At 37.7% G+C, this 10,710-nt stretch overlaps 2 protein-coding genes and 1 non-coding gene across 5 annotated transcripts; 2 read left to right on the forward strand and 1 right to left on the reverse strand.

Annotated features, from left to right (window-relative positions):
• Positions 1 to 32: 32 nt before the first annotated feature.
• Positions 33 to 938, reverse strand: LOC17885308 (tetrapyrrole-binding protein, chloroplastic). Its single transcript, XM_006292220.2, has one exon. It carries the CDS (start codon positions 913 to 915, stop codon positions 133 to 135), a length of 783 nt encoding a protein of 260 aa, XP_006292282.1. The 5' UTR covers positions 916 to 938; the 3' UTR covers positions 33 to 132.
• Positions 939 to 1,539: 601 nt separating this feature from the next.
• Positions 1,540 to 10,337, forward strand: LOC17885512 (eIF-2-alpha kinase GCN2). 3 transcript variants are annotated; one of them, XM_006292249.2, is made up of 28 exons: positions 1,549 to 1,929; positions 2,287 to 2,361; positions 2,457 to 2,516; positions 2,600 to 2,705; positions 2,783 to 2,887; positions 3,047 to 3,448; positions 3,802 to 4,020; positions 4,135 to 4,221; positions 4,296 to 4,407; positions 4,669 to 4,786; positions 4,889 to 4,943; positions 5,119 to 5,288; positions 5,626 to 5,810; positions 6,029 to 6,177; positions 6,284 to 6,533; positions 6,821 to 7,094; positions 7,174 to 7,267; positions 7,568 to 7,648; positions 7,757 to 7,813; positions 8,088 to 8,219; positions 8,310 to 8,393; positions 8,502 to 8,610; positions 8,678 to 8,814; positions 9,166 to 9,273; positions 9,528 to 9,613; positions 9,688 to 9,790; positions 9,885 to 10,013; positions 10,090 to 10,337. In XM_006292249.2, exons 1-28 carry the CDS (start codon positions 1,808 to 1,810, stop codon positions 10,198 to 10,200), a joined length of 3,720 nt encoding a protein of 1,239 aa, XP_006292311.1. In that variant the 5' UTR covers positions 1,549 to 1,807; the 3' UTR covers positions 10,201 to 10,337. The 3 variants fall into 3 exon arrangements, with proteins under 3 accessions (XP_023638006.1, XP_006292311.1, XP_023638005.1); XM_023782237.1 differs by having other exon boundaries at positions 1,875 to 1,929; positions 2,287 to 2,324; XM_023782238.1 differs by lacking the exons at positions 9,166 to 9,273; positions 9,528 to 9,613; positions 9,688 to 9,790; positions 9,885 to 10,013; positions 10,090 to 10,337 and having other exon boundaries at positions 1,540 to 1,929; positions 8,682 to 8,797.
• A 197-nt stretch (positions 10,338 to 10,534) lies between these two features.
• Positions 10,535 to 10,606, forward strand: TRNAT-UGU. Its single transcript has one exon. It is a non-coding gene; the product is annotated as a tRNA-Thr (tRNA).
• Positions 10,607 to 10,710: the final 104 nt, after the last annotated feature.

The following is a 10,710-nucleotide window of genomic DNA, read 5'->3' on the forward strand; positions in this document are numbered from 1 at the left end:
ACACCCATGATCACAATGAAATTGCCGCCATAGAAGAGAAACCCAATTTAATTGATGATATGATTACAGAGATTCGTTTATACTTTCACAATATCAGCAAATCAATAAAATAAAATAAAAAGGAGAAAGACATTAGAAGGTGTAGTTTGTTTTAAACACTCTTTTGTCTGCTTCGACTGCTGTCTGTTCCTTAGCCACGGCGACACCTCTGTTAAGCTCGTCTTCTGTTTCTCCACTGTTATCATCAGTTGCTGCCGCAAAAGCGGGATGGCTTAAAACGCATTTGAGAAGCTGCGTTCCTCGCAAGGCGTTAGTGAGGGGTAAGTGTCCTAAAGGCGTATCATCATTAAGCTCCCACTTGAATTCGTCAGGAAAGGCTCTGTAGCCGTATTGAACAACCTCTGTATCAAGAAGCTTCATCCATTCAACTTTAACGAAGAATCTTGTGAAATCTTTCTTCACTTTTAACCAGATTTTGCGCTGCACGCTGTATCCGAATCTGCCATCGCTGTGTTTAGTCCATAGATTGTCGATAGCTTGAAGATCTTCGGTCGAGATTGATTTCACCTCGGAGAAGAAAACGTAGCCGCGTTTCACGGCTGCTTCTCCTGCTATCTGAATGAGTAATCTCCGTGTCTCCTCGTCGGCTTGTCGGAAGTTTTGACTGACGAGATGGTTCTCCAAAACGTCGAATATGGTCGCGGTTTCAGCGGTCGCAGCGGAGGCGTTGGTGGTCGAAACAGCGGAGACGGCCGCGGAGGAGGAAGAAGCAGAGCAGATAAGTGAGAATGTTGCGGCGGAAGTGGGCTGTTTGAGGGAGAGAGAAGTAGGTGCGAACTGAGATTGGAGATTGTGGCGGTGGGGTGTGTAAGGAGAGGAGTGGTGGTGGTGGTGGAGAGAGTTTGTGGTCGCCATTGATGGGAGGAGGAGAGAGAGAAGTCACGTCAGGAAGAAGATAGAGAGAGTGAAGTTGGAGAGTTTAAAGAAGAAGAAGAGAGAAAGAGAGATAAGGTGTGGAAAATCAGGAAGTACTAAGCGGGGTCGATTCTGATTGGTCACTTTTGGGTCAGGTTTGATTCTCTTTTTTTCCTCTTTACTTTCATTTACCAAAAGTTAAATAATAAAAAATCTAGTAATTCTTTTCACTAATTTCTGAAAAAAAATACTAATTGTTATCATAATAATAGATTTGATTTGATGGTTACGTCATTTATGATTTTATCTCGTTATCGTTATTGAATGAAGAGTCTTATAACCTTTATAAATATAAGATTTTAAAAACATACTTTTTTATTTTTTTAAGAAACTATTAAAAATGGAGAAAAATTGTCAATATATAGAAATTGGTCAAATACTTGCAAAATAAAAAAAGCCAATAATGGTCAGAAATCTGTTATTTCCACGTCACGTTTGTAAAATCACAATGGATCTATATACAATGGGCCTGTAATGGGTTTTTTAAGGTTCATGGGCGCATTATCCTTTGATATGAATGCGACACCGTTTTGTGCTGGACAGGAAGGATCGACATAGAACTTTGATGGCGCCATCTTTGAAGAGCGCAGTCGACGCTAATGAGCCTTTTATACAAACAATTCCTTTTTGATATTTCTGTCAGTCACCGGCGCAGTTGTTTCCTTTTTCTATTTTGAAATTCGTAAATCGAGATTTTGCTTGGCGGGAATTGTGAGAGAGACGAAGACGAGGTTTTATTTCCGGAGATTTGTTTTTTTGGTGTTGCTGATTCCGACGATCGGAGTGGAAGGTGTTTGACTTGATTAGGGCGTGTTTTTGGGGCTGAGGAATAATGGGTCGCAGTTCGAAGAAAAAGAAGAAACGAGGAGGTAGCGGGAGAAGGGGTCAGCTCAAGGACCATGGATCTAATGCTGATGAAGATAATGAACTTCTATCTGAGGAAATCACTGCTCTGTACGTTTGACCCTTTAATTTGTGCGGTTTTTATGAAACAAGTTATCCACGGCCATCTGAGATTTAGGGTTTTTCGAGATTTGTGTGTTTTTAAGTTTTGATTTGGAAGGCCTTGATAGTAGTTGCCATGATTGGAAATTGTGTGAGAATAAACAGCTGACAAACGATACCTGATTTTTGAACTATGGGATTTGAATCATTTGATTGTTCAGGTGTTACAGGGGAATACAATAGCAATTTAATTTGTAAATGTTGTTAAAGATGAGCAGTTTTACTTAACACCTGCTTAGAAATGGACAAGAACTCTATATGAATTTTATTAGTAAGAAGGACCGGTTTTTGTTTTCATGTTTTCAGTTCTGCAATATTTCAAGAAGACTGCAAAATTGTTTCAGGTTCGCCATCGCCTCCTCAAATAGTTATTAAACTCAGGTTTTCTTCTTATCGATGTGTTCTTCATTCAAGTTTATTCTTTCTGGTTTATGCATGAAATGCGTCTGATCCACCAAGCTCTTGTTATCGAGCAGGCCTTACTCGAAAGATATGGGATATGAGGACATTGACATCTCTGCTATGCTTTTAGTGAGGTGAGTATATTCACTCTAAATCTATGACACTGTAAATATGCCGATCTTTTCAATATCTCCTTCTAACCAATTTGTCCTTCTAGATGCTTACCAGGATATCCTTACAAATGCCCAAAGCTGCAGATTACTCCAGAACAAGGGTTAACAACAGCTGATGCTGAGAAGCTTTTATCTCTTCTCGAGGACCAGGTAGGTGATAGGAATAATTTTTATATTAATATTCGTAAGTGCTCTGTACTGACAAAAAGTAATTGTATATTATGCAGGCAAATTCCAATGCTCGTGAAGGTCGGGTTATGATATTCAACTTGGTGGAGGCTGCTCAAGAGTTTTTATCAGAAATACTTCCGGAAAGTCATGATAAGGAAACTGTAAGTATATTCACCCAAATGACTGTTTATGCCATGGTAATGTATCCAATCTATCAACAGCATCCTTGTATATTGTCAACTGTTGGTAAAATTGCATCTCTCTTAAGTTTTCATTTGTTGTTCGTTCTGTAAATACAGTGTTATTATCTCTTTCTGAAGGTTTCATGCTTGTCTGCACATCGAAGCGCTCAGTTCATTGAGCAACCTATGCTATCAAATAAAGCAAAATCGTGTTCTGGTGGACCTTTTGTGTATGGTTTTATAGACCTATTTAGTGGCTTGGAAGATGCTAGGGATTGGAGTCTAACTCCAGATGAGAACAGGGGAATCACATCTCCAGTACAATCCCACCCACTAGACACCTCAAGAATTTTGCATGAGAAGGACAAGAACCTGAAGCGATTGGAAGACCATGCTAAAGAAGAAGCTGTACTGCCTGCTCCCATTGCCAAACTAAATACAGTTCAAGAGGATTACGTTAATGATACAAGCATCTCTTCTTTTGAGTCAAGTAAATCTATTGACGATGTGGAATCTGGATTTATCCAAAATGAGAAGAAGGTGAGAGGAGGTCTATCTGTTTTATCTCAATCCCTCTTTTTAAAAATATTGGGCCTCTGCATAGTTCTGTCTCTGTATGGTGGCTGATGAATGAACACAACAAATCAGTTATTGGTCCTTTACATATGAGATACTCTCCACAAAAAATCTAACTAGAATTTATGTGAATTGGGAGGTCTACACGTTTTCTGTTGGTTAGATAGTCTTCATAAATACAGTTGAAGATAACTCGCGTATATTGACCAACAAAGCCAGAATTAAGTAATTAGAGTCCTTTACCTCCTGTCACGTATGCATCTACTTTTGGTTGCTTAATTTTGTTGTTACTTGCCTATGCTTGTTTCTCTTAGCAGGAATCAAATCTTCAAGATGATACAGCTGAAGATGACAGCAGTAACTCTGAAAGTGAGTCGCTGGGTTCATGGTCCTCTGATTCCTTAGCTCAAGATCAAGTGCCTCAAATTAGCAAGAAAGATCTGTTGATGGTCCATTTACTTAGAGTAGCTTGCACTTCCAGAGGACCTTTGGCTGATGCATTTCCTCAGATAACTGATGAACTGCATCAGCTTGGTGTAAGTCTTTTGGATAACTTAAATTTTCAATATTTTTTCTCTATTAATGGAAGCTTATTCATTTTCCCCCCAAAACCCTGCTAAATAGTAGTCTTTTTTTACAAACCATTACAGCTATTGTCTGAAGAAGTGTTGGATTTAGCTTCCAAATCATCTCCAGACTTTGATAGAACCTTTGAACATGTATTCAATCAAAACATGGTATGTATCCCTTATCACACTTCATCAGTATTATTTCTTTATTTGAGTTTATCTGATTAATGTTATCTTTTAAGGCCTCAACCAGAGTTCCTCAGTTTTGGGAGCCACCTTCTGATTTTGGCGAGCCAAATGCCTCACTCCCAAGCTCACGGTATCTCAATGATTTCGAAGAGTTGAAACCCCTTGGTATATTCTCGATTATGCTTTTCTTTCTATTTCTAGTTTTAAATGTAGATATATGTATGAAAAATATGATGTTAACTCCCTCTGTGAACTTGATCAAGTTCAGCAGTGTCTTTGCTCAACGGTTTACAAGATGTTATTCATTAGTTTTTTAGATGCGTCTGAACTTCTGCAGAATTTTTTACGCTTTCTTAACATATTGTTCTGCAGTTTTGTATAGTGTAAGTAGTTTTCCTTCTCTCTGTTGAAACTCTTTGTTGGCAGGCCAAGGTGGATTCGGCCGCGTTGTCTTGTGCAAAAATAAACTGGATGGAAGACAATATGCAATGAAGAAAATTCGACTGAAGGACAAAGAGATACCTGTCAACAACCGGATACAGCGGTAATTGAGAAGACTGTTTAAATAATAATTTTTATTTATATCTATTGGTTTAGAATATGATGCTAAAATTGTTTCTACATGTGCTCTTAATGAGGTATTCAGAGAAGTGGCAACACTTTCACGTTTGCAGCATCAGCATGTTGTACGTTACTATCAGGTAAAGGTCCCTTCTGCTCATCTGAATTTTGTACTGATTAAGGACTATATTCAGTGAGATGTATTGATATTGAATACCACCTCGTGTCATCTTGTTGTCATAGAATTTCCGCTGCTTAGTGCTATTCTTTTTGCCTATGTTATGTTTGTTAACGTTATTAATTTTCATGAGATAGGCCTGGTTCGAAACAGGAGTTGCTGATCCTTATGCTGGTGCGAATTGGGGATCAAAAACTGCAGGGAGTTCAATGTTCAGTTACTCGGGTGCAGTGTCAACTGAAATTCCTGAGCAGGACAGTAAGCTTGAGTCAACTTATCTATATATTCAAATGGAATATTGTCCCAGGTAAAGAGTTTATAATCCCAATCTAAACTCTTATAATTTCCACCCATATCCTGAGCTTTTGAAACCCAGATAAATCATTGGTTTTACTTAATTTACATTGATTTTTGACATTGTGAGCTATGAGTCATTGCTAAGTTCCTCAGATTCTGACGCTTAATCACATATATTAGTGGTCGAACAAATATATATGCAAAGTAAAATGATTGAAATGTCCTATATTTCCATAAATTTGCGGATCAATATCATCTTGATCTTTATATCCCTTTTTTTTGGGTAGTCTAGCTTTGGTTGCTTTCTTGTTTCTCTTCTTACCTTTTCTGTTCATATAATGTTCAAGGACTCTCCGCCAGGTTTTTGAATCATATAATCACTTCGACAAAGATTTTGCGTGGCATTTAAGTCGCCAAATTGTAGAAGGCTTAGCTCATATCCATGGACAAGGAATAATTCATCGTGATTTTACACCAAACAATATATTCTTTGACGCCCGGAATGATATCAAAATTGGGGATTTTGGTCTTGGTATGCTTCCCTACCTAATGTTATTCGTTGCTTTAATTTCTTGGTATATCTGTTGTCCGCATGCTTCTCTGTATTAGACTTAAAGCTCTCTAATAATGTAACAAAAGTTTACTATGTTGTTCAAGTCTTTGAATAAAAGAATCAACCTAGCCGTCTCATTATTCAACTGTGGTGTGGAAACAAAAAACAAAATTACATGCATTTTCTTACCTTATCAGCAAAGTTCTTGAAGCTGGAACAGTTGGATCAAGATGGGGGTTTCTCTACGGATGTGGCTGGAAGTGGGGTTGATAGTACTGGTCAAGCTGGTACGTACTTTTACACAGCACCTGAAATTGAGCAAGGTTGGCCTAAGATTGATGAAAAGGTTAGTATCTGTTGGTGCCTGCGCTGAGTTTTATCCAGAAATTTCTTGTATCTATTTCGTCTTATGTCTGTGTTTCTAAATGATGTTTCATTGTTTTGAATTGTAGGCCGACATGTATAGCTTAGGGGTTGTGTTCTTCGAGCTTTGGCACCCTTTTGGAACCGCCATGGAGAGACACATTACTTTAACTAATCTGAAGCTGAAAGGAGAACTACCTCTCAAATGGGTAAATGAATTTCCCGAACAGGCTTCTCTACTGCGGCGTTTAATGTCTCCAAGTCCATCTGATCGTCCCTCTGCCACAGAACTTCTTCAGCATGAATTTCCCCCCAGAATGGAATCTGAGTTACTAGATAGTGAGTTCTTTGCAGTCCTCGATTTAAGTCAACATAAAACGAACATTCTTTGCTGGTTGGGGTTTTCATCTGATCTGTGATGTTTTTCTACTATGGCTAACAATCCATCGTCTTGTGTTGTTTCCATTTCCAATTGGTTCACTGACTGTTTACATTTGCCATTAATTCGGATATTTGTCTGTTTAGGTCATTCGCTCGTAAAGCATACAAATTAGTCGAGTTGCTGTCCTCTTTTCCTAATGTTTTTCATATGGCATCAAGTAACCCCTTTCTTTTCTGGATTTCAGATATTTTAAGAATAATGCAAACTTCTGAAGATTCAAGTGTTTATGATAGAGTAGTAAATGTGATATTTGATGAAGAAGTACTAGAGACGAAATTCCATCAGTCTAGTAGAGCAACACTATGTGCAGATGATAGTTATGTTCAATACACAGAGATGGATACAGAGCTTCGTGATTACGTTGTTGAAATCACAAAGGAAGTCTTTAGGCAGCATTGTGCGAAACATCTAGAGGTCAACCCAATGCGTTTACTTGGTGATTGTCCCCAATTTAGCAGGTATTCTTGTTTACTTCTTGCTCTCCGTTATCTCTCATTCAAACTAGATTTTGATCTAACTTTTATCTTCCCTGTAAAGGAAAACTGTAAAACTTTTGACCAATGGAGGAGATATTCTTGAACTATGCTATGAGCTACGACTGCCTTTTGTGCATTGGATTAACATAAATCAGGTCCGGTTTATATTGTTCTTCTGTTTCTTGCTCATATAATTGGTACGACTTTGTATTTGAGATCTTCTCTGTTGAGTTTAGAGTCAGTTGGTGATTAGGTTTAGAGGAACAGATCCAGGATGTTGAATTAAGAATACTTTTAATTTTTTGAAGAGACTTATAGCGTACTGTTACCTCACTTAAAAACAATTGAAACGATTTGAATTTGGAGCAAGTCATAGTTTCCTTAACATGAAATATTTGGTTTTTCATTTTTGGTTTATTTAGCTAATTTTGGCGCACTGCAATTTTGCAATGCAGAAATCCTCATTCAAGCGATATGAAATATCTCATGTCTACAGGAGAGCAATTGGCCATTCCCCACCAAATCCATGTCTTCAGGTATTGTGCTCACACACTCTGCTAAGATAAATGCTGGCTGTCCATTTTACCATTTATTTTTCTCTGTGATTAAGGGCATGTGCTTATAAATGTTTTGATTGCCAATAGGCGGACTTTGACATTGTTGGAGGCACACCATCCCTGACGGAGGCAGAAGTTCTCAAGGTACCAGACCCAAAGATGCTTGGCCTTATCGAAATCCTTTATCATTTATTCACGATACAAATGAAATGAATCTTCTTTTTTTATAATGTGTTATTGATCATTACATGGTTTAAAAGTCACACTGCCAACTTTTGGAGGAAATGTAGTGAGTGTTGTGATAGTGTTTCTGGTAAACTAACGTGTACAGTGAACAATTATTTGCTTATTCAACCTTATGCATTTTGCTACAGAAATTTTGCATCTCCGGCAACGTTTTAATCCATTAACTTTGCAGGTGATAGTGGACATCACAACCCATATATTTCATCGCGGCTCTTGTGACATTCATTTGAATCATGGTGATTTGCTAGATGCGATTTGGTCCTGGGCAGGAATTAAGGCAGAACATAGACGAAAGGTTGCAGAGGTATGGTTATTGTTAGTTCAAAGGGTCATTGTATCAATTGGTTTTTATCAGTATCTTGACCAAATTCTTTTTCCTGTTTTCCAATTGAAGCTCCTTTCCATGATGGGATCCTTGCGTCCTCAGTCATCTGAGCGGAAGCTAAAATGGGTTTTCATAAGGCGTCAACTTCTGCAGGTTTGAGGCGACACAATAACCTATGTGTGGTTGGCAATTATAGTCGTAACATATCACATATCAATAGTATAGTTTTCTATGTCTTACTCGGAATCTCCTGCTTACCAGGAGTTGAAGTTACCTGAAGCTGTTGTCAATCGACTGCAGACTGTTGCTTCAAGGTTTTGTGGAGCTGCAGATCAAGCTCTTCCTCGTTTAAGAGGGGCTCTGCGTGCTGGTACGATCTAATCTTCTCTCTCCCTAAACTTTTATACCAGATTGTTATTGGTTTCAATTTGCTGCAGATAGACCTACACGTAAAGCACTAGATGAGTTGTCAAACCTCTTAACCTACCTGAGAGTCTGGAGGATAGAAGAGCATGTTCATATTGATGTTCTGATGCCACCTACTGAAAGTTATCACCGGAATTTGTTTTTTCAGGTACAAGTGAATATGGGGATTTTTTCGGTCTTTGTTAGGCTTTTGGATGTTTAATAGCTTAATGTGTTGCTTATAATGATTGTTATGCTTATTCGGGTAACTGGTGAAGAGATGGGTTCTTCATAGAGGAATAGTTGATGTTAGCTTGTTGTTGATTCTGATTAGAGTTCTTCATATAAGAGGAACCAAAAAGTTTGAAATTTATTCTCATATAATTAGCTCTTCAAAGGGAAAACCCTGTTTATCAGTAGACTGTTGGAGCATGCAGTATTATATCATACTTTCTACAAAATAATTTGTTATGGTGATTGTATGTTTAATTTCTGTGTACTCCATACAACTTTTGGCCAGGTTTTCTTAACCAAAGAAAATAGCTCTGGGACATCTAATGATGGTGTTTTACTTGCTGTTGGTGGTCGTTATGATTTTTTGGTGCAGGAAGTGTGTGATCGTGAATATGTAAGTTATTTCCACATATTTTCATCTTGCATGGAGGGAAGTTAAGCTATCTAGCATTTATTATGATTTCTAATGTGAAGAAGAAAATTGAAGGCTTTTGCCTCTTTATCCACGTTAAAGATACTTGGTTTGGTCTCAGTGTATGAACACTAAAACGAGAAGCGAAATTGATCTTTATCCTCTTATCCACTGGTATTACTGTGAAATAGTAAAACAAGGTTTTGTGTTTTTTTTTTGTCATTCATTGGATCCAGAAAATGAATCTCCCTGGCGCTGTTGGCGTTAGTCTTGCACTGGAGACAATATTTCAGCATCTTCCTATGGATCTAAGGCCTATTAGGTTTGTTGTACCTTCTGAATCCCTTTCATGATCTAAAATGGAAACACCTAGGCTGATATGCATTGAACTTGCAGAAATGAAGTCAGCACCAGTGTACTTGTTTGCTCAAGAGGAGGTGGTGGATTACTGGTCCAACGCATGGAGCTAGTTGCGGAACTATGGGAAAAAAGTATTAAGGTGAAAGCTTGAATATGTTTTGTTCATAGATTTGTTAGGATATTTTATCATTTGTGTTACATCTAGTAACATGTCCGTGTATGTATTGTGGTAGGCTGAGTTTGTTCCAACACCTGATCCAAGTCTTACAGAGCAGTATGAATATGCAAACGAGCATGAAATCAAATGTCTGGTGATCATCACAGAGTCTGGAGTGGCTGAAAGACAAATAGAGTTTGTAAAGGTAATAAAAAATATAGCATTTTTTTTAAGTATTGAAGAAATCCTCGACAATGACCCCGAAAATTTGTGATTTGTAGGTTCGGCACCTTGAATTGAAGAGGGAGAAAGTGGTAGAAAGAGAACAACTTGTCAGATTTCTTGTGAGTGCAATGGCTGTCCAATTTAGAAACCCCTCTGTTTGGAGCTAAAGAGTTGTAAAGTTAGAGCCACTTTTGTTTCCCACTTTGTGCTTTGCAAAATTACTATTTTGTCACTCGAGTCACAAATTTTGATCATTTACATACAATCTATTCTTTCTTTTTGGGTAAAAATAGAATTACAAATATCCTTATGTGCATTTATACATATATATATATATTATATTGGTATCGTTTATATTCATCTGCATTTCCAAAAGTAAAACCTCATTCAATGAATAAATTATCTCCTCCTCCATGTAGATTGTTCAATTGTTCGGAACAATAAAGGCATAATCACAAATCAAAGATTAATAAATTCTTCTTGAAATGATTGAAGCAAAGAGCCCGTATAGCTCAGTGGTAGAGCGTCAGTCTTGTAAACTGAAGGTCCGTAGTTCGATCCTGCGTGTGGGCACTTTTTTTATTATATATTTTACCTTTTCCTTTTAAGTTTTTATTACTTGTTGTTTTTTATTTGTTAACTTTGTTCAGTGCAAACAAACATTAGCCTATTGAGGA

Source organism: Capsella rubella, unplaced genomic scaffold (genome assembly GCF_000375325.1).
Source record: "Capsella rubella cultivar Monte Gargano unplaced genomic scaffold, Caprub1_0 scaffold_5, whole genome shotgun sequence".
NCBI lineage: Eukaryota > Viridiplantae > Streptophyta > Magnoliopsida > Brassicales > Brassicaceae > Capsella > Capsella rubella.